Below are 23,595 nucleotides of genomic sequence, written 5' to 3' on the forward strand. Positions count from 1 at the left end.
CGCAGGTCTGGTGGCTGCCAGGCGGGGGGCGTGAGGCGGGCCACTGACGGGGGGCTGCTACCCCAGGCCAGGGCGCGGGCGGCGACGGACCCGGGGTCCCGGGGGGAGGGGGCGCGCGGGGTGCTGGGGGAGGGGGCGCGCGGCCTCCCTGGCCTCCGAGGTCAGCGTACCCAGGCCGGGGCGGCGGCGTGTCGAGGGCCCGAGCCGGCCAGGGGCGCCCCGTCCGCGCAGGGGGCCCCCAGGCTGCCGGGCCCCTCCCGCCCCGGGGTGCGCAGGCGGGAAAGGAGGAGGCGGGAGGCGCGCTCTGCCTTTAATACCGGGGCCTTCGGGGGGCTCCAGGGGCTGGGGCGCCCCCACCAGCAGGGGAGAGGCGCCCGCTGGCGGGCCGAGGCCTCGGGGTGCGGCGGGCGCGGCCGGGGTCCCGCAGGCGCGGGTCGTGACGGGGCGGCGGGCGCTCAGGTGGCCTCGGCGTCGCCTGTCCTCGAGTCGTCCCTGAGGCTCTCGGCCACGAGCTTCACCTGCTGCGGAGAGAGGAGAGAGCACAGGGCGGCGTGAGCGCAGCCCCGAGGAGGGGGCGCGGAAACCCCCGGGGCGGGGAGGGTCAGGGGGCCTGAGCCCCGACCAGGGCCAAGTCTTTCTTGGCCCCTGGGAGCTGCCTGGCCTTGACCCCCCAGCCCGGGCTTTTCCACAGTGCCAACCCCTCCCCCGCCCCGACCTTGGCCCCCCAGCCCGGGCTTCCACCCCTCGCCTCGCAGCCTGTGGTCCCTGCGCTCCATCCTCACTGGACGCCCCGAGGAGCTTCCCCGGGTCCCCCACGGGCCCAGCCCCTCCCCTGCGCTGACCACAGGACGGCAGTGCTGCCCCTTGTGCTGAGGACACGAGTGCCCGCTTTGGAACTTGCCGTAAAACACAGGTGTTAGGTAAGAGCTACTTTCAGGGAACGTGAGCTCCGGGCACCAGCGCTCCGGCCCGCGCCCGCCGCCGGGGGACGCCACCCACCCTCCGGCCTGCAGGAGCCGCCCCCTTCAGACCATCAATCGAGAGCCCCGAGGCCTCTGATCTGCCGTGACCCCTGACCTGGTCCCTCCTCCACCCCTGGCTCAGAGCTGGGTTTCCTGGGGGCCGGGAAGTGGCCACGCAGCGTTTCGGGTGCTGCTGCCGGGGCCAAGGCGGGCCGGGGGGCACGGAGCCAGGGCTGCCGGGGAGGGGCTGCCCAGCGCCCGGGGCCGCAGTGCCGGGCGGGGGGCGCCGTGGCGGGCGCCTGTCGCTTGGCGCCTCTCCCTCCCCGTGGCCAGCGCGCCCTGCCCGGCCTGCGGGGGTGAAGCGCCGCAGTGAGGAGACGCAGCTCGGCGGGCGCCCGCAGCCGGTGCCCCTTACGGCCCCCAGGCCTCCCGAGGCCTTTACGAGACAGAGCGCGAGGCGTCTCCTGCTGACGTGTGGCCGCACGAAGGCAGAGGCCAACGCTTTACCTACGTGGCTCCGTGACGGGCGTGGGCATCCCGCGTGGCTCCTGCCATCCCCACGGACGAGGCCAGAGCAGGGGCCGCCGAGGCCCTGAACCGCTCCTCTCCAGGACGGCCCGGCTGTCCCACCCGCTGGCCTGCGCCCCGAGCGTGGGGCTCCCTCAGGCCCAGGGTTGGGGGCTCCACCGGGGTCCTGCACTGCTCAGGAGCCTGGGGGTCGTGAGGTCATGGGTCATCAGTGCTGTGCCCTGGGGGCCGAGGACCCACAGTCCTCTGCCTCGGCTCCACGCGTACCCGTTCCTTCCTGTCCTTCCAAGGTCACCTTTAAACAGACCCGGGCGGGTGGGCGCCCCTGGAAGTGCAGGCGGGCTCTGCGGGGGCCGTGGCCTGGCACCGTCTGCGCTCGGTGATCCCGAGGAGGGGCTGCCAGGTCTGCAGTGGCCCCGGCGCCTGGCCGCCGGGGAGGCCGGGGCAGCCTCCTCTGTGCGGCGCCTGCCTTCTGGGGCCGTGGGGGTGGGGGCGCCGGGGCTGGGCCCCCAGCTGAGGCCCACAGCCTGCAGCTAACACACAAAGACAAAGCCCCAGTGCTTGAGAGACGGCGATGCCGTGTGCGGAGACGAGCGTGGCCTGAGGCTGGTGACCACTGTCCACACCGGCCCTGGACCAAGGGGGCAGCAGGGAGCCATGAGCCGCATCTGCAGAACGCGTCCTGCTCCAGATGAACCAGCCCAGCTGCTGTGCCGAGGCCTGGAGCCCCTCAACTTGGGGTCAACAACGTGCAACAGGAGCCCCCTGTCCTCAGCACAGGGCTGGGATGCACACCTGCCCACGTGGAGGAGACCCGGGGTGCCGTGCCCAGCTGCAGACCCTGCCCAGGGCCGAGCTGCCCCACGCCCCACCCCGGGGAAGCGTCAGGACCACAGAACCCTGGAGCCCTCAGCCCCGTGGCTCACAGACGCTGGGCAGTAGCGAAGCCCCAGGCCTGGGTCGGTGCAGCCCCTGGCGCCCACTTGCAGGTCTGAGCGGGGCCGAGCCTCTGTGTCTTTTATGAAGATCCTATTTATCCACTCTCTGTCTGTTCTCTGTCCGTGTGCGCCTCTGTGTCTTTTATAAAGATCTTATTTATCCACTCTCTGTCTGTTCTCTGTCCGTGTGCCGTGTCTGCACATCTTCTCTTTAGAAGGCATCGGGAACCGACCCTGGGACCTCCGTGTGGGAGGCGGGAGCTCAGTCGCTGGAGCCCCTCCGCTCCCGGCTCTTTTGTATCTCATCGTGTTTCCTCTTTTGTCTCCTGACTGCATCATTGTGTTGCACCAGGTCTCTGCGCCAGCCCGTCGTGTCACCTCACTACTCGTCCTCTCCAGGAGGCACTGGAACCGAGTGGGGACCTCCGTGTGGCAGGCGGGAGCTCAGCTGCTCCAGCCACACCCACCTCCCCCTCTGTGTTTTAACCAGCCCTCACGGTGTCCCCGCTGGTCGTCCAGGCTGGGAGTCTTGGGTTTGTCCTGGGCGTCACGGCACCGCCCCTCCTCTGCCTCAGACCCCGTCCCTCAGAGGCCAGGCCCGCGGCTGCGGGAGGCCGGGGCCGGGAACAAACGCGCCTGGTGGCGGCGCCCCTTGACCCACAGCCGTGCGCGTCCCGTGGCCGTCGCGGACGCGCCTCTGGGGCCGGCGTCAAGGGAGCTGGAGGCCGTTCCCGAGCCTCGCCGACCCGCGCAGGACGGGCCGGGGGCTCGTAAAGCGGGGCTCGCCCGCCGCACGGGGTTCTGTCCAGCAGGTCTGGGGAGGTCTGAGAATGTTCACTTTCTGCTTTTCAAATGTTTATTTAGTTCAAACAGTCCGAGGCCGTTACAAGCACAGTCAAGGAGGCCCAGTGCTCTCACGCTGACCCGGCGCCGGCTCTGCCCGCTGGCGCTCAGCCCGTTACCCGGGCGTCTGCAGCAGACCCCGCGCCCCCGGCCCTGAGCAGCGGCGCTGGACTTCCTAAAAGCCAGGCCCGGGGAGGCTCCTGAGCTCCCGAGCTCCTGAGGACGGCGTGACAGCCGGGTCCCTCTCGGCCTGTCCCAGGTCGTGCTGCCAGGCCGCGCGGGAGTGAGCGCAGACCCGGCAGCGGCCCCAGCCAGGGCAGCCCGCGCTGTGTCCACACCACGCGCTCCCCACGCGGCAGGAGGCGGCTCGGCTGACCCGGGACGTGTGGGGGCGGCTCCGCTGGCCCGCGCCGCCGCCTTCCTGAGGGGGCGACCCGGCGACTCGCCCTGGACCCAGCAGAGCACAGGCCACGCGATGGCGCTGGGCGCTGGGCACAGGGAAGCCGTGCACAAAGCACGGGCCCCCACACCACCCTTTAACACTTTCCCTGGAGTGGGCATTTGCTACAGCTGACGGAAGCACCTTTTTATTATTATACTATTCTCTATAGCCCGTGGTCTAACGTAAGGTTCACTGTTTGTGTCGTGCAGTTTCATGATTTTTTTAATTCTAGTAACATGTACGTGACCTAAAAATGTCCCTTTAACCACAAAGGCATAATTCAGTGCTGTTAATTACATTTACAGCTATCGTTTCTGTTTGGCCCTCTCCCCGTCTCAGCATCACTTTCTCTAAGTCTCGGGGAGCAAATCAAGAAGAGCCTCCTGTGCCGCCGAGGGACGGCCGGGGGCAGCAGCGCCAGCGTCCCGACTCTCCTGTGCGGCCACAGGACAGCAGGGCTAGCAGGGAAGGCGGGCCGGTGTCGCCCGGCGGAGGGGCCTCGCAGAGCGGGCCTGGGGCCCTGGCGGCAGGAGGTTTCCCCGCGTCCTGCAGGCCCCGTGCACGGCTCCCTCCACACCCCGCAGGGTGACACTGGAAAGGGAGCATCCCACAGACGTGTGGAGCCCCGGGGAGGCCAGCGAGCGCCACCACCCCTGCCCCACCTCATCCTGCTATTTCCAGGCGAGGAACTGCCACTGCCTTCAATGCTTCTTCACGTAAGAAAGTTTTTTTTTTTCTCTATTTTTAAAAAAATGTTACATTAAAAAAATCTAAGAGGTCCCCGTCTACCCCCCCACCCCCCTCACCCCGCTCCTCCCACATCCACACCCTCTTTCATCATCGTGGCACATCCACTGCACCTGGTGAATACATTCTGGAGCACTGCTGCACCCATGGATAGTGGTTTTACATTGTAGTCCACACTCTCCCCCAGTCCACCCAGTGGGCCATGGCAGGACACACAATGCCCAGCATCTGTCCCTGCAGCACCACACAGGACAACTCCAAGTCCTGAAAATGCTCCCACATCACAACTCTTCTTCCCTCTCCCTCCCCTCAGCAGCTACCGTGGCCACTGTCTCCACATCAGTGCTACAGTTTCTTCTAAATAAGAGTTTTCAGAGCATCCTGGGGCTCCCGGTTCCTCCACGTCTCCATTGACAGGCAGTGCCGGGAACGGAACGTGACCCGCTGGCCTCGCCCCTGCAGGTGCGGTCCTGGCCAGCGGTGTGGTCGCTGCCCCTCCAGCAGGTGTGCGGGGCCACGGGGACTCGCTGTGAGCACAGCGGGGGGATGAGGAGCCGCTCAGCCTGGAAGAGGCGTCAAGGGTGCGGGGACCAGGCGCCCGCTGTCCACGCTGTCCCGGGCCCTCCCCACGCTCCACCCCAGTCCCGTGACTTCTCCCCAAGGGCTTCATCTTGGGCTCCCCCTGCGGCGCTGGACGCTTGGCTCCTGCTCCTGGGCTGGGGTGCCGTCCGAGGGCCCGGGGCGGGAGTACAATGTGAGGGTCCAGGCGGGGTGCCGTCCGGGGATCCGCAGGCAGCAGCAGCACGTCTGGCAGCGCAGCCTCCTAACGGGAAGAGGCTGAGCGCGCGTTGGAGGCGAAGGCCCCAGCGCAGGCCCGTGGTGGCGCTGACCCGCTCCCACGCAGGGACCCTCTTCGGCTCGGGCTACGCGGCAGGGGAGGGTCTCGATCCTCAGGGGAGTCCCCTATAAACAGGGCGAGCAGAGGCCCAGGGGGCATGAGCGCCCAGCGCTGCGCACAGCGGCAGCCAAGGGAGGCCAGCGCCAAAGCAGGGCACGAGGAGTGGGGAGGCCAGCAGGCGCCTCCTGGACTTCGGGGGGCCCTCCTGCTGGACACTCTCCGGCCTCAGGACCGTGCGCACCACCCCAGGAAGGCGCAGGGTGGACGCCAGCCCGCTGCGGGGACACTGCTGCCAGCAGCTCTCAGCAAACTAAGCCAGCCTTCCGGACCGCCCGGGTCGAGCTCCTACTGGTGGAGACCCCCGCCCCGGAGGCTGCTGCGCCTTATGCTCCCGCACGCCGCTTCTCTTCCTCTCCTGTTTCAGTGTCACACAGATGCTCTCTCGTCGCTCCCCCCTCAGGTCTCCCACTGAAGACGCATCTTCCTGACACAGCTTCTCGCAAATTCTAATCCATCAGAACCAGGGGCCTCCCCTTCTATCGCCGACCCAGTGCATTCACTCCCCGCCTGGTCTCCACCTTCTCTTTGCCACTGGAGCCCATCTTTCACTAAGAAGATGAACGGGTCAGGTGCTTTCTTAGACCTATTAGTGCATGAACTAGTCATTGAATCCTAGCCAGCGGGGCTTGAGGGCAAGTCGGCCGGACAAGGTTTTCCTCCCTAATGTAAAGAGATTCTGAAGAGAAGCTGTGCCTGTCCCCCTTGCCTTTGGATGCATGTATGAGGATATGATGCCTGGAGCAGTGGCAGCCACCCTGTGACCAGATTAAAGGCAACATGCTGAGAACAGCTGGATGGGAAAAGGGAAAAAACCCAGCTCCTTGAGGGCATCAGTGTCGTTCTCCCAACCCTGGGCCCACCTCTGGACTTCTCGTTATTTAACATTCAAGTTCACTAATAACTTTACTCTTTATATGGGAACAACAGAGGTATCCCAGACTATGAAAGGCCCCAAAGCTCATGAATCCTCTTCTGTAAATCCCTGGGTATCTCCTCATCTAAATACGTTGTATCTGCTGTTTAAAATTCTACCTGAAGGTTTTGTCTGGCCTTATATTTTCTCTCCCTTGGGTTATACCTTAAAGTTCTCTTGATTACGCTGACCAATTTTCCGACAGGTCCGTTCTTCGCGTGTATTTTGAGGTACTTTCTGCGGTTGCTCTTATCCGACATCTTCAGCCTCAGTTTAGGCGCCCGTCGTGCTCTGGGCATCCTTGCCGACGCTGACTTCTCTTTCCTTTAGGCTGCTCAGGCTTGGCCTCAGCACCACCGGGCCCCCCGCCTGGGAGCACCCCTGCCTGGGAGCACCCCCGCCTGGGCGGAGCAGCTGAGGCGGCTCCTGGGGGCTGAGCTGCCCCGTCCCCAGCTCGGCGTCCTGAGGGGCCCGGCAGCCCCGCTTCGGGCCCCCAGCGCCCCTGCGGCTTCGCCTGTGCGCCTGTGCATCGGGCAGCCTGGCCTGCCGCCCCGTTCCCCGTCCAGCCCAGCCCCTAGCTGCTCGGACCCCGTGGAGCTGGGAGCCGAGCGGGCCCGGGTGAGACTCCTGGAGAGGGTCGTGGGCACGCGCAGGGCACGCGCAGGGCGCGCGTCACGTTCACGAGGCCGCGAAGCCCCGGGGACTGGCGGGCGGCGAGGGGCTGCAGGTGCTTTCCAGTCTGGGACCCGCAGGCCAGAGGGCGGTGCCGCCCGGGAGGCGGGCTGGCCCGTGCGCCCGTGCTCCGGTGCGCGCCCCGCGCCAGCGGCAGGGTCCTGGGCCCGCGCGTGGCTTTCTCCTTGCGGTTCTAGAGCCGTCTTGGAAAGGCTGGACTTCCTGTCACGGACACGCCCCAGGAGCTCTGCGCGTCCCTGCTTCCGCGAGTCAAGCCCTTGGCCCGCACCGCTCGGCTCTGAGCCTCCTCAGTACGCGTGCCCCTGGCCGCCCTCCTGGAATCCTCACCCTGCCCAGGAAGAGCGAGAGCCTGGAGGCTCTTCCAGCAAGAACCGGCGCGGCTCCACGGGAAACGCCGACAGCAGAGCCTCGCGCTCGCCTCAGTTCCCGCGTTTCGCAGGAGGCGCCCGCGCGGGCGAGGCCAGGCTCCCGGGAGGAAACCCACGCGCAGCACGGCCGAGCGCGGCACCGCCCGTCACTCGGGGCCGCCGGGCCCGCGGCACCTCCAGCTCTCGCCGTGGCTCCCGCTTTACCGACGTGGCAAGGGCCACGCGCAGGGCCAGCCACGCACCCGGGCCCAGCAGCCGGGACGTGCGGCTCCAAGGCCACTCTCCTTTCCAGTTCCCTCAGTTTCCACATTTCCTGCCATTCAAAGAGGTACACCACTTTGTGGCTTTTCCTGAAGACGGAGTTTTGATTTCAGGAAACAATGATTTCCGGGCCTGTGTGCCGCGTGTCCTGCTCGCACCCGGGCTGCTGGCCCTGGAAGCGGCCCCCGGCCCCGCAGGCCCTCAGACCCCTGCTTTTCGTCGCGCTTTCTCGTATAGATGACAGGATCTGAAGGGCACTTGTTTTAGGTGAAGTCGCATTTACCAATTAACCTCTTAAGGGCCTGTTTTAGGGGTTAGAGCTAAACCCTGCCCAGCCCAAGGGCGCGGCAATGGTGTCCTGGCTTCTTCCTCGTAGAGCTGGGGTTTCCATTCCCGTTTCTGACGCGCCTGAGTCCTCGGGCGCGGTGCGGCTGGGTCTGCGTTCACTGTTTTGCACGTGGATTCCCAACGCTCCAGCCCCCTGCGCGGAGCAGCCTGTTCTGTTCCTCTCCTTAGGTCTCTGTGTCTTCGTGTGCGTTTCTTTCTGGGCTCTAATCTGTCCCATTAATCTACATGTCTACCCTTACCCCATCACCAGTGTCTTGATTACTGTGGCTTTGAAATCAGGGAGTTTTAGTCCTCCAATTTTGTGGGGGTTTTTTTCAGAGTTTTGGCTATTCTAGGTCCTTTGCGTGTCCACATGACGTTTAAGAACAAGTTCATTAACCTCTACAAAAAAGCCTGCTGGGATTTTGGTTGGGATTGCCCTGAATCTATAGAACAGGGTTTGGCAGACTTGTTAATAGGCTGGGGGGTAAATAGTCTAGGCTTATCGCCATGTGAAGGCAGCCCAGGAGTGCCAAGGATGGGCGCGGCTGGGCCCCAGAGGGCTGTGCTGGCCAAACCCGCGGCAGGAGTGGGCGCCGGCCAGCCCTGCTCCCGCCAGCCTGCAGGCTGTCGCCCTCAGCAGCGCAGCCTCCACCACTGCAAGGCGGGCTTCTCCACGATGTGGCCTTACCTAATTCCGCTCAGCACTGTTAGTAGTTTTCAGTATATAGCCTTCTCACGTCTTTTTCTTATTTAGTACTAAATATTTTATATTTTTGATGCCGCTGTAAATGGCATTTTAAAAGAAATTTATTTCCTGATTGTTATTGGTAATACATAGCAATGGCTTATACAGGGTGAGACTTCCCTACAACCTCGTTCAATTCCTTAAATCTAGTGCTACTTCAACACGTACTTCCTCCACTGGAGGCACAAGCCGCCTCGGGAGCTATTCCGTGGCTGGAATTGAAAGCTCCACTTCCCCAGGACAGGGGAGGAAGAGACGGTTAGGCACCAATTTCAGCTACTGATGAGGAAATTCAGCAGCTACAGTATGATCCTGAGAACAGCTAAGGTTTGAGCCTGTCCAGGTCAGAAAGAGGCCGGGAGCCGCCATCTTAACTCCGCGCCAGGCACGAGGGGAAGCGGGGTGGACTGAGAATCCCAGTGCTGGTGGGGACCGGCTTCTTTCCATCCAGGTCAGATTGCAGGTCTAGCCTAGGCCCTAAACCTGCCTCTGGCAAGGAGGAAGCTGGGGGGACCTGCGCCAGCCTCTCCAGGAAATTAGCGGCCAAGATCCAGAGGCTAGTGATTGTCCTACTTTGGCAACATAAGCTGCCCCAGAAGCTATTCTGTGGCTGGAATTTCCCACAAACAGGGGAGGAGGAGACGGTTGGCCACTGATGAGCAGACTTGGCTGGCTAAGGTATAACCCTAGGAACAGCAGGGATGTGAATTTATCCAAGTCAGAAAGAAGCTGGTAGCCACCATTTTGACTCTGCCCACAGCCTGAGGGGAAGCCAGGACCAAAAATCACAGTGACGGTAGGAACTGGTTTCTTTCACCCAGACCAGCCTGCAGCCTGCCTAGGCTTCAGCCCCGCCTCTGGCAGGGAGGAGGCGGGGGGGCCCTGCACCAACCTGTCCAGGTAACTGCAGGTACCTTTGGCTGGCACAGACTGAATAATAGGCAGTCTACCGGGGCAACTGCGGTCATCTTGGACCTGCACTGCATAGATTGCTGCCCACACCTGCAGCTCCATCCCCACCCCAGGCAGGGGAGAAAGGGACATCTCTCTGGGCATCTACGGTCTCTCTGGGCATCTACAGTCTAGGCCTGCACGTGGATTATTCCACACAGCTGTGACTCTGTCCTACCCCTGACAAAGGAGAAAGTTGGGAGAAGCTTCATTGGTCCCTGGGGCAATGAGGGCAGCTTGAGCCTCCACAGCTTACAGCACCAACTACATCCTTGGTTCCTATTGCACGACCAGCAAGGGACAAAGGGCAGGAAGCCCTAAATTAAAGAGAAAAACTGCACCCAGAATAAATACTCTAGTAAGCCAGATGCCAAGACACCAACAAAAAATTACAAACCACACCAAGAAACAGGAAGCTATGGCCCAGTTAAAGGAACAAGATAAGCCTCCAGATGACATAAAGGAGTTGAGACAACTAGTCATACATGTTCAAACAAATCTCCTTAATAAAGTCAATGAGATGGCTAAAGAGATTAAGGATATTAAGAAGACATTGGATGAACACAAAGAATAATTTGAAAGCGTACATAGAAAAATAGCAGATCTTATGGAAAGGAAGAGTGCAATAAATGAAATTTTCAAATACACTGGAATCATACAGTAGCAGATTGGAGGAGGCAGAAGAAAGGATTGGTGAGCTTGAAAAATGGCCTCTGAAAGTGAACACACAAAAGAACAGATGAAGGAAAGAATGGAAAAAATTGAACAAGTTCTCAGAGAACTAAATGACAGCAAGAGACATGCAAACATGTGTCATGGGTGTCCCAGAAGGAGAAGAGGAGGGACAAGGGGCAGAAGGAATATTTGAAGAAATAATGGTAGAACATTTCTCAACCCTATTGAAGGGCATAGATATCCATGTCCAAGAAGCACAACGTACTCCCATCCGAAAAAATCCATATAGACCAATTTCAAGACACATACTAATCAGAACGTAAAATGGCAAGACAAAGAGAGAGTTCTGAGAGCAGCAAGAGAAAAGCAATGTGTACCATATAGGGGATACTCAATAAGATTAAGTGCTGATTTCTCATTGGAAACCATGGAGAGAAGACGGCAGTGGTGTGATATAGTTAAGACACTGCAAGAGAAAAACATCTAGCCAAGAATCTTATATCCAGCAAGACTGTCTTTCAAAAATGAGGGTGAGTTTAGAATATCCACAGATAAATAGAAACTGGGAGAGTTTGTAACTAAGGACTGGCTTTGCAGGAAATACTAAAGGGTGTGCTATAGTCTGAAAAGAAAAAACAGGAGAGAGAAGCTTGGAAGAGAGTCTAGAAATGAAGATTTTATCAGTAAAAGTAACAAAGTGTCAAAAGAATGGTGAAAATAAAATATGACAGATAAAACTCAAATATTTTGGAATAAACTTAACGAACAATGTAAAGCACTTGTATTCAGAAAACTACAACTTGTTGTTAAAGGAAATAAAAAAAGACCTAAATACTCAGAAGAACATTCCATGCTCATGGACTGGAAGACTAAATATCATTAAGATGTCAATTCTACTCAAATTGATATACAGATTCAATGCAATCCTGATAAATATTCCATCAGTATTTTTAAAAATGGAAAATATGACTATCATATTTATTTGAAAGGGTAAGGGGTCCTGAATAGCCAGAAACATCTTATAAAAGGAAAAATGAAGTTGGAAGACTCTTCACTTCCTGAGTTAAATCATATTACCTAGCTACAGTGGTAAAAACAGAACGGTGCTGGCATAAAGACAGACACACCGACCAATGGAACCAAACTGATGGCTTAATAATAAACCCTCACATGTATGGTCAAGTGATTTTGACAAGCCTGTCAAACCCACCCAGCCTGGGCAGAATAGTCCATTCAACAAATGGTGCTGAGAGACCTGACTATCCACAGCCAAAAGAAGTAAAGAGGACCCCATCTCACACCTTATACAAAAATTAGTCCAAATGAATAAAAAACCTAAATATAAAAGCAAGAACCATAGACCTTCTAGAAGAAAATGCAGGAAAATAAGAACCTAGGGTAGGTGGTGGCTTCTTAAAGGAGATGAGAGGAGGACTGAGATCGACTTCTGATGCTTGATGTATGTAGAAGTTTCAACTAACTTTACTGTAAAAGTGTGGAAATGTATAGTTGATAACACATAATAGTGAGTAATAGCTGGTTTATAAATGGGAATGTGGCTGAGAAGGGTAGTCTAGGGATGTAAATGCCAGTTGAAAGAAAGCTAGAGAATAATCCAGGGACTGATGAACACAGCAAACCAATGGTGGATGAGAACTGTGATTGACAGTCAGTATGCAAGTGTCCTTTGTGAGCTAGAGCAGATGTACATCACTATTACAGGTTGGTATGAATGTGGAGAAGCATGGGAAAAATACAACTGGATTGACCTATGGACTGAGGTTAACAATAATGATGTAATATTCATGCATCTATGCCAAAGATGTACTGTGTTGATAATGGGGGAGTATGGAAAAAAGTGTACCAAAGGTACACTATGGACCTGGTAATAGTCTGATGATATTACCTCATAGTCTGTAACAAATGTTCTACCATGCTGTGGTGTGTTGATAAAAGGGTGTTGTATGGGAATTCTGCATATATGCATGAATGTTTTGCAAGTTTACAACTTGTCATAAAAATATATTTAATAAATAATAATAGGGTGGGTTGGGGGAAAAATACACCAAATGTGAGATAAGAATTGTAGTTAGTAATAAGATTTTGACAATATTCTTTCATAATTTGTAACAAATGTCTCACAACAATGCAAGGTGTTGGTGGTGGGCTAATGTATAGGACCCCTGTATGATGTTACGCATGTTCGCTTTGTAAGTTCACAACTTTTACTATATATTTACTGTTTATCTATGTTCATGTATAAATGACATAATAACAATAGGCTGGGCTTGGGGGAAAAATATACCAAATGTAAGATACTTTGGTTAGTAGTACTATTTTGAGGATGCAATTTAATCATTAGTTAAAAATGTTTCCCAACAATGCAAGGTATTAGTGGTAGGGTGAGGTGAGGTATGAGAGCCCTGTATGCTGTTATGTATGTTTGTTTTATAAGTTCACAACTACCATTATACTTATTGTTTGTGCATATTTATGTATAAGTGACAAAGTTCAACAAATTTAGAAAAAAGTTTAGGGGAGCAGGTTTAGCTCCGTGGTTGAGCACCTGCTTCTCCTGTATGAGATCCTTGGTTCAGTCCCTGGTGCCTCTTAAAAAAAAGAATAATGAAATATTTCTCAAATTCACGAACTTGGAAAGAATATTATTGGTCCCACGAACCCAGCACCCAGCTTTTTAAAGAAATAAATGTTGCTAATAGTCGACTCTGCCTCGGAACCCTCTGGATCTCCAGTCCCCAGAGAGGACCACTCCCCTGGAGCTGCTATTTACTGATCCCCTGCATTTCTTCCCCCCATGTGTACTCTCTTTGAACGATACAGAATATTATTTTGCATGTTTTAAAACTTCCTGTCAAAGGCAGAGGTGCCCACAACTGGTTTCCACTGTGCTGGAAATTCAGGAAGCTATTTATATTTATCATGTTTATTGGCTCTATTTTCCCATGACAGCTCCGTGGAGAACTGGTTTCCAGTGTGCCGGGGTCACCTTACCCAGCACCCCTCACCCCATATGCTGGAAACATCGTCCCCTGACTGGAGGCCGAGGGGGTCTTGTCCTTTCCAAGCATCACCCCCACCTGTCCTCGAACCCCAGCTGCCCTGCCCCCCAGCCCGGCTGCAGCAGCCCCACTGGACCCCTGGGCAGCTGGAGGCAGGGCCGGGCTGGGCGACCTGCGGCTCATTCACACGACCTCTTCGAGCTGATTTAAAAAGCAGTGTAGTGTCCCCCGAAGAGCATTAAACCACCGGCCGCTGGAGGAGAAGCAGACGCTCTTCAACAGATCTAGCCAGCACAGGACCCCACGGGGCCCGCCGAGGACTCAGCTCTGCTGCGAGCAGATTGCAAGGACGTTTTATCGAGACTGCCATGCCACGGCTATTTGTTTTGTTTTAAGGCAAAAACTCCACCTTTGTGCCTAACCTGATTTAAGCCTCCTCTGTCCACCCACGGCATGTCTGCGAAGCTCAGTCCTGCGGAGGTCAAGCCCTGGGAGAGCGTCTTCCTCTGCTCCCGTCCCCAGCGCTCAACGATGGACCTTGCGAAGTGCCCGGTGCAGGGGGGGCCCACACCGGGCAGAGCTGCGGCCCTCGAGCTCTGCGCGGGGGCATCTGGCGGCGCAGAGCACTCGCTCGGCGCCACGAGGCCATGCAAAGCCAAGGGAAGCACCACAGTCGGGGACAGCAGGAGCCCCGGCTTCGCCTCCCCTCACCCCACACCTGCTGCCTCCAGCCTAGACCCGAGGACAGCGAGCGGCCAGGCACAGGGGGCGGTCCTCCCTGGGACACGGGCTCGCCGGGCACCGGGGTGCAGCCAGGACGATGCGGGGGGCAGGTGTGGCCCACGACCAGGTGGGGCCGGGGTGGCGTGACCCTGCGCACAGGGGACCCGGAGCCCAGGGCGGGCAGGAGGCGTTTCGGCCTGCTTGCCCACCCGGCCCCACTGCGAACCCACGCGAAGCGGCAGGTAACGGGGCAGGGGTCGCCGCTGTGAATGGTGACCCTCTTCCAAGGGAACAGCTCTGCGTTCCAGACCACGAGCTCAGAACCAAGCCCTTCAGGTCACCACCGCCCCGTGGGCCCCTGGGAGACCCCCGCAGGGCGTGTCCACTCTGGCCCCGCCCCTGGAGTGTGGGTGGGACGGGCACTCACTCCTGAACAAGAGAATGGGGCAAAGGCGAGGGGATTTTCAGAGGTGACCACAGTGCCACACCGTGGACTAAGAGTGACCAACGGCGAGACTAGCCGGGGGCCCCAACCCCCGGGGGCGTCTGAGAGGCGCTTGGGCCCCCCCAGGCCGCTCCCGCTGCTGGCCCGCGGCAGAGCTCGGCAGCCCTGGGGCTTCGCGGGGCCAGCAGCCAGCAAGGAGGGGGCGCACGGCGGCCGACACCCCAGCAGGCGGGGCAGCGCTCCCTGGCCGAGCCTGAGGCCAGAGCCCGCAAGCTCAGCTGGGGGACCCTGAGCAGAGGAGCGGCCGGCTGCGCCCCACTCCTCACCCGCGCAACCACCAGACAGTAAATGCTGCCACCTGAGGCCACTGTTTGTGGTCATTTGTAATGCAGCAGAAGAAAGCTATTTTATGCCATGTTCTTGAAGCACTGCCCACATCAAACAGCCAAGTAGAAATTGTCTCTAGAACTTTTTACAGTTTCAAGTAAATGAAGATTTGGAGAATGTTCCAGATCTGAGTCGTCATTTTCTTAAAATTTAATTTAAAAAATTTTAAAGGAGGTACAGGGAATCGAACCCAGGGCCTGGTACCTGAGCAGCAGGCACTCAACCACCAAGCTACACCCACTCCCCAGTGAGAGTTGGTTTTTATCATTTGTGTGGTTTGTTTTTAGGAGGCACCTGGATCAAACCCGGGACAGCATGTGGGAGCAGGGGCTCAAACACGTGAGCTACATCCTTTCCCCTAGAAGTACATTTTTAAAACCATGAGTCAATATTGAAATCCCAGAGGCAAAAAAGGAGCCACAGCCACTTGTTTACTGATTCTAATTTTGAAATTGTCACACTGCTGTTCTGATAAATCACCAGCACAAAGAAGGGTCTCTGTGCACGCGTCATGCCGACAGAGACGCCCAACCCACGACAGAGCCAGAGGACGCAGAGCTAACCCGAGACGCAGGCGCGCTGAGGGCCTCTCCGGGAGCAAACCGCTGCTTCCCCATATTCTTGGCTACCCACCGAGCTGGGCCGAGACCTTTTAAAAAGTTAGAAATTGGTTCACAACTCTACAGCCGAAAAGATCAGGTGACCCTACCTGCCACTGACAGCAGCCCAGACCCCGGCCCACCCCGGGGCAGCCAGGCCCCTGTACCCGGTGGGGACGCTGATGGCCTGGCTGTCCCGGGAACAGCTGGGGGAGCAGCGCTCTGGAACCTGCCCTCCCTGCGTGCTGAGCCCAGGGGAGAAGCGCCGCCGTGCAGCACTGGGGCACCCCCTGCCCAGGTCAGTTCAGGGAGGACATGGACGCACAGGGGACAGACTCGCCCAGACCGCGTGGCTTCTCCGAGCCAGAACCCAGCGCCTGGGAAGCAGCTCGGGTGCCCGCACCCAGGAAGACCGCCACGCTGGCTGCAGGCGTTCAAGCCCCACGCAGGACGTTCTCTGCACCACTCTGCCCCTGCAGCCGCCGGGGACAGGCCTGTCCCAGGAGGCAGAGGCCTCCGGCAGCAGTGCATTTGGGAGCAGGTATCCAACTAGGGGGTCACCAGGTCGAAGGGCACAGCGGTGACCCTGTGCCTGCACACCTGCCACAAGCTAGGCACTGAGCAAATGAGGAGCTCTGGCCCCTGCCGGGACACGAAGGTGAGGCTCAACCCAGTGCGGCCTGACGAGGCCAGTGAACGTGGCCCATGGACAAGACTTCAGAGGAGTTTCCAGGAAGACGAGGGGACGAGGGAACCAGGAGAGAAGGCGCCAGGCAAAGGCAGAAGAATACAGGGTGCCCTAAGAGCGGGGCGCAGCAGCACGAGGCTGGGGAGGTCTGCAGGGCGATGAGGATGGACACGGCTGGCCTCTGGGGGGAGGGTTTCCCTGGAAGGCTCCGGGCAGCATGCCACGGGCCAGGCTGACCCTCGGGAGGACAGGCTCTGGCCTTAGAGGGAGGCTGGACTGGACAGCGAGCTGAGGCAGGAGCGCCCACGAAAGCACTTGGGAGGCAGCAACTGGACTTAGCGAGGAGGCTGCTGACGCCTCAACAGAGACAGGAAATAAGAGAGGAAAGGCAGGTTTTGCTGGAAGGGCCTGGGGATGTCCAGGAAATAGATTTTGTAGCTATTAGGTTGGTGCAAAAGTAATTACAGTTTTGTATTGTTGAAATTTGCCATTTGATATTGGCATCAATTCTTAAATAAATGTGGCTAAATGTTATACATCATTTTAATGTGCATTTCTCGCTTTATGTTTTTTTGCTAGTGACTTATTAATTGCTTTTTATATTTATTTCAGTCCACAGAAATGATGTTAGACAAAAAGCAAATTTGAGTTATTTCTTATTTGAGTTCAAAATGGGTCGTAAAGTAGGGGAGACAACTCACAGTATCAACAATGCACTTGGCCCAGGAACTGCTAACGAATGTACAGTGCAGTGGTGGTTCAAGAAGTTTTGCAAAGAAGACAAGAGCCTTGAAGATGAGAGCGTTGTGGCCGGCCATTGGGAGTTGACAACGACCAACTGAGAAAAACCATTGAAAATGATCCTCTTAAACTACATTGGAAGTTGAACAACTCAATGTCGACCATTCTACAGTCGTTTGGCAGTTGAAGCAAACGGGTGAAAAAGCTTGATAAGTGGGTGCCTGTGAGCTGACCAAAAATAAATAAAAACGTTGTTTTGAAGTATCATCTTCTCTTATTCTATGTGACAACAATGAACCATTTCTTGATTGGATTGTGATGTGTGATGAAAAGTGGATTTTATACAACAGCCGGTGATGACCAACTCAGTGGTTGGACCGAGAAGCAGCTCCAAAGCACTTCCCAAAGCCAAACTTGCTCTAAAAAAAGGCCATGGTCACTGTTTGGTGGTCTGCTGCTGGTCTGGTCCACTGCCGTTTTCTGAATCCCAGTGATACCATTACATCTGAGAAGTATGCTCAGCAAATCCATGAGATGCAATGAAAACTATAACGCCTGCAGCCGGCATTGGTCAAAAGAAAGGGACCAATTCTTCTCCACGACGACACCCGACTGTACGTCACACAACCAACACTTCAAAAGTTGAACAAATTGGGCTATGAAGTTTTGCCTCATACGCCATTTACCTGACCTCTCACCAACCCACTATGACTTCTTCAAGCATCTCGACAACTTTTTGCAGGGAAAATGCTTCCACAGCCAGCAGGATGCAGAAAATGCTTTCCAAGAGTTTGTCGAATCCCGAAGCATGGATTTTTATGCTACAGGAATATATAAACTTCTTTCTCACGGGCAAAAATATGTTGATTGTGGGAAGCGGACTTGGCCCAATGGATAGGGCGTCTGCCTACCATATGGGAGGTCCAAGGTTCAAACCCCGGGCCTCCCTGACTCGTGTGGAGCTGGACCATGCGCAGTGCTGATGCACGCAAGGAGTGCTGTGCCACGTGGGGGTATCCCCCGCAGAGGGGAGCCCCACAAGCAAGGAGTGCACCCCATAAGGAGAGCCGCCCAGCGCCAAAGAAAGTGCAGCCCGCCCAGGAATGGCGCCACACACAGAGAGCTGACACAACAAGATGACGCAACAAAAAGAGACAGATTCCTGGTGCCACTGATAAGGATAGAAACAGTCACAGAAGAACACACAGCGAATGGACACAGAGAGCAGACAACTGGGGGGGGCGGGGAAGAGAAAGAAATTTTTAAAAAATGTGTTGATTGTAATGGTTCCTATTTTGATTAATAAAAATGTGTTTGAGCCTGGTCACTTACATATTTAAAATTCACGGTAAAACTGCAATTCCTTTTGCACCAACTTAATAGAAATAAGAGTCTGTAGGAGATCTGGGGAATAGGTAAAGATTGAGGAATCAGGGACAAAGAGATTGAGGAAGGGCCGCCAAAGGTGCGCGCTGGGCGGCGTGCCCAAGTACCTCACTGCCGCGGGCCAGCGCTGGAAGTCTCCCTTCCCGCGTTCTTCAGGCAGAGCCAACGCAGTGCTCCTCTTTACCAGGTGGAGACACGCTGCCTCTGAGGGCAGGGCCTTTTCTGACGAGTCCTGCCTGGGGGCATCCCGTCACTTTCCGCCCCACGTAGCTATTCCTGTGGTTTAGAAACGGCCTTGCAGGGAGGCTCCCGGCCTCACCCTAGGCCCGCTCTGGCTGGGCCCCGCCCCGGTTCTGAGAGCAGTGGGGAGCAGTGGGCTGCCGCGGCTCGAGGCACCCCTGCTCCACGGGGAATGGCGGGGAGACGAGGGCCCAGGAGCAGCTGAGGCGCTACCCGAGAGCGCCCCCCGCCCCAGCTCCTCCTGAGACCCCTCCCCAGGAAATCACGGGCTTCTGTGGCTCCTGACCTAGGGCGATTATTTTAGTTTCTAATCTTCCCTCCCTTAACTCTAGTGTTCTTTTAGAGTGTATTTAAAAATTCCTATGCGGTTGATCAATTTTTCAGAGCTGTTTTGTGGTTCATTTCTAATTATATTATTGTGATTTGAGAATCTAATCACATGACATTCAGGAATTTTAAAACTTAGTACCTACTTTTGTCCCAGAGAAGGAGCAGTTTTAATGTTTTTCATGAATAATCAGTTTCTCTTAAAATATATTCTATTTTGGTGCGAATGTGGAGAAGCATGGGAAAAATACAATTGGAGTGACCTATTGACTGTGGTTAACAGCGATACTGTAATATTCTTGCATCAATGCCAAAGATGTAGTGTTGTTAACAGGGAGTATGGAAAAAGTGTGCCAAATATGGGCCATGCTTGGTGATAATAGTCTGATGATATTATCTCCCAATCTGTAACAAATGTTCCACCACACTGTGGTGTGTTGGTGAAGGGTGCTGTATGGGAATTCTACACATGGGCATGATTGTTTTAAGTTCACAACTTCTGTAATAAAAATTTGTTTAAAAAAATAATAGAGGGAAGCAGACTTGGCTCAACAGACAGAGCGCCCACCTACCACATGGAAGGTCTGTGGTTTAAACCCTGGGCCTCCTTGACCCATGTGGAGCTGACCCATGCGCAGTGCTGATGTGCTCAAGGAGTGCTGTGCCACGCAGGGGTGTCCCCTGCGTAGGGGAGCCCCACGCACAAGGAGTGTGCCCTGTAAGGAGAGCCGCCCAGCACGAAAGAAAGTGCAGCCTGCCCAGGAATGGCGCCGCACACACGGAGAGCTGACACAACAAGATGATGCAACAAAAAGAAGCACAGATTCCTGGTGCTGCTGACAAGAATACAAGCGGACACAGAAGAACACAGAGTGAATGCAGACAGAGAACAGACAAGTGGGGAGCGGGGAAGGAGAGAGAAATAAATAAATAAATCTTTAAAAAAAAGAGCGGGTTGGGGGAACCATATAACAAATGTAAGATACAGTTAGTAGTAAGATTTTGATGACGTTTTTTCACAATCTGTAAAAAATATCTCACAACAATGCAAGGTGTTGGTGGCAGATTGATGAATGCAAGCCCTTTATGATGCTACGCACGTTCATTTTGTAAGCTCACAACTTTTACAATGCACTTATTGTTTATGTATGTTCATGTATGAATGATATACTTCAATAAAACTTTAAAAACTTCTTCATGCAATTTTCACTTTACCTAAGATAATTCTTATTTTTTATTATATTAAGCAATGTAAAGTTCTGATGATGTCCTATTAATTTCTACCAGCTTTTCCTTATGTTCTAAAATTTTGAGTTATTAGGCCTTAAAAATCTGCGTCTCTCTAGGCAGGCAAAGGCAGCCCTTCTCTATGGGTCGCCCCCACCACCCCTGTGCTTCTCTAGGAAGCCAGGGGCGACCCTTCTCCATGGTCTTTTATCTAACCTCTTGACTTTTGATGTGAAACCTAGTGTCATCATAACAGTTTTCTTTTTGTGTCTGAGCAGGCATGAAAAGATTTGAAATCTCCCCTAGTTTTAGTATTTTATAATTTTTATAAATGTGAAAATGCATGCATTGAAAAGTTTGTTTTTTTGGTTTTTCATGATTCTTTTTCCCCTTCCCCCTACTCTCCTCCTCCCCCGCCCTGCTGTTTTGCTGTCTGTGTCCATTTGCTGTGTGATCTTCTGTATCTATTTGTCTTTTCTTCTCGTCTTTCTCTTCTAGGATTCACTGGGATTCGATCCTAGGGACCTCTGATGTGGAGAGGTTTCCTGTCAATTGCGCCACCTCAGTTCCTGGTCTCTGCTGTGCTTCACCTTGACCCTCCCCTTCGTCTCTCTTTTGTTGTGTCATCATCTTGCTGCGTGACTCATTTGCACGGGCACTGGCTCACCGTGTGGGCACTGGCTCAACATGTGGGCATGCACGTGGGCAGTTGGCTTGCCATTCAGGCACTCGCATGGGCACTCGGCTCACCATGCGGGCACTGACTCGCCGGGCAGGCACACCACTTCTTCTTTTTCACCAGGAGGCCCCAGGGTTCGAACCTGGGTCCTCCCATATGGTAGGTGAAAGCCCTAGCACTTGAGCCACATCCGCTTCCCTGCATAGGATTCTTATAAACATCATATTCATTCGCTTTTGACCTGTCTTTTTACTGAGGAATGAAACCATTGCATTTAAGATAAGAACAAGCATAGCTTTAGTATGGAGTGTTTTATCATGTAGTATTTACCATTTGGCTGTAATTTTTTTTCTTTACATTTATATGGTTTTGATACTGCACTGGAAATCTTTATTTCTTTTGTATCACACTGAGACATACCTTTAATCTACCTATAGTCCTACTAGTTAACAGAACAAGAAACACACACGTGAAGGAGGAGGGTATGCAGGTGGTATGTGAAGGGGGCTGATCAGCTGGCAGCGCTGCTTCCCGCCCTCTTCTAGCTACGGGTTTGCCATGGCTCAAGCTCGAAGTCAAGAATCTATTTTCTTTTAATGGTCTTGATTTTGTCTATTAAAAAGTTTTCCCTGCAAGTAATAAAAAATAACGACATAAAGTTTTGAATGAAAATATCCATCAAAGAGTTACCTGCATGAGTCGAAAACCAAAAACAATATAATTTATCCATTAATAAGAGAATGGAAATGTTATTCAGTCATTAAAAAAACAACTGGTGTTTAAAATATGATGCAAATTGTTTTTAAAAATTATTTTTAAAAGTTCTTATAAATATTTATGAGGGGATAATACAACAAAGGGCTACATGCTACGAACGGCCCCCTCGATGGGGAGACCTCAAGTAACTTTTGTTTTCTTTATACTTTTTTGTAGCTTCCACATTTTCTATGAGTATTTACTTTTATAGCCAGAAAATAGTAAGTGTTGTTAGAAATATCTGTTCTAGGACATTTAATTTAAAAATTAAATTGGACTCTTTATATGACAAAGATCTTAATAGAAAGAAATATGTATTCGTCATCAAACCATTTTATAATACTTGGAATTCTGTGAAAAAAAGGTTACTAAACACTTGAGTGATTTAACATAAAAGATTTTGAATTTTTCTTCCTTAGTAGTCTTTAGAGGATAGAAGTATTATTTACAGCTAGGATGGTTTAAAATCCAACTGTTGTTTCCTCCAGTCTATAGACACAGTATTTTTTTATACACTGGCTTAGACTGATGCACTTCCACATGTCAAAAGCCAGGTGAAAGTAAAGCACATCATCCAGTGGCTACTCTACCAGCCTGGCTCCCCGCAAATAGCACCATACAGCTTCTCAGGCAAGTGCGCCCCAAATTCCAGATGGGTCCTGGAAACGGCCGGATTTCACCTGCTTCTTTGATATCTTTGATGGAATGCATCAGTTCTGTGCCTTAACACATTCTTGACTAAAGAAGTTTCATTCGGAAAAAAAAAAACTGGCAAAATCTAGATACCATGTAAAATCACACAGATACTTGAATTCCTAACCCTGGCAAAGGAAATCTAAAACCACAGCTTTTTACCATAATTAGGAATCCTTGGACAGAGTTCTCAAATGATATAAAAGGAGAATCTTAATTCTTCTAAAAACTGATTCATTGAAACAGTTTATTAGCGATATCTTATTCTATTATTACAGTCCTTAGGATAATTACTGTACTCTTTAAAGCTCTGACTGAAAATAGAGACATAAGGGAAACCAGCTTTAAAAACCAGCAGTATACATTGTAATTTTGAAAATGGGTGTGATTTTCAACTTAGGGCTTGCTCCTTTGAGGAATTCAAAGGTATAATTTAAGAGTCTGGTTACTGAAGAATTATAATCAGCACTTACAATTTCACCCTAAGTATCTCACTTCCAAATCTGCCCCATTTCACTCAGTGCCCCGTTTAAGGGCACACTGCAGGTGCTTTAAAAACGTCTGTTGAGTGAATGAAGCAAACCTGCACCTGCAGCCCACCAGGCCTGGGTTCCGGCCCTCCCCGGCTCAGGCCCGGCGCGCTACCCCAGCGTCTTCTCTCACTTTCTGGCTGACGATTCCAGACACAAGACTGCAGTACAGAAGTTTCGCAGCTCCAGACCGTGGTTTCTTAACCTCTTCTGTCCCACGGACCCCTTTGCCAGCCAGGTGAAAACCACAGACCCTCACCACATCCGCACTACACTGTGTATTACTGAACAACAGATCCCACCCACACCCACACGGCCCCACAAGAGCAGCATTTCTCTGAATTTCCCTTCAAGCTCGTGGAGCCCGGGTTAAGTTAGGGCCCCTGCCCTCGGTGGCCGCTGAGTCGTCACAGCACCTGCACACACCCAGTGCTCCTGGCTTTCCAGCTGCCGCAGCCACTACTCGGCAGGACCTGGCCAAGCTCGTTTACACTCGTCCCCACCACGCCCAGCCAAACACCAGCACTCATGGAGCCGCAGTGCGCGGGACCAGCGCGTGGAGCCACGGCCACTAGAAAAGGGAAGTTCCAGCCTCACTTCCTCTCCAGCAGGGTTCTGGGGCTTGCAGAATCTTGTCTCTCCAGAAATAAAATGCAGCTCATGTTACTTATAATTCATTACTGCAGGGAACTGGAGTGAATATTTCCAGTTAATTCTAATACTCAATAAAAGAACAATTACAACCAATGGTGAAATAAAATTATAGCTAACCCACCAAACCATCCAACTGGTGCTTTGTT

General features: G+C 54.0%; 1 protein-coding gene across 2 annotated transcripts in view; it reads right to left on the minus strand.

The window, feature by feature from the left end:
- Positions 1 to 297: 297 nt before the first annotated feature.
- ANO10 (anoctamin 10) overlaps positions 298 to 23,595 on the minus strand; it is a 221,960-nt gene continuing 198,662 nt past the window's right edge. For both annotated transcript variants that reach the window (XM_004479272.4, XM_071212007.1), the window contains exon 13: positions 298 to 521. In XM_004479272.4, coding sequence (XP_004479329.2) covers positions 456 to 521 — 66 coding nt within the window. In that variant the 3' untranslated portion in view covers positions 298 to 455. The remainder of the gene's footprint in view (positions 522 to 23,595) is intronic.

The sequence above is a fragment of the Dasypus novemcinctus genome, chromosome 26 (assembly GCF_030445035.2).
Source record: "Dasypus novemcinctus isolate mDasNov1 chromosome 26, mDasNov1.1.hap2, whole genome shotgun sequence".
Taxonomy (NCBI): Eukaryota; Metazoa; Chordata; class Mammalia; order Cingulata; family Dasypodidae; genus Dasypus; species Dasypus novemcinctus.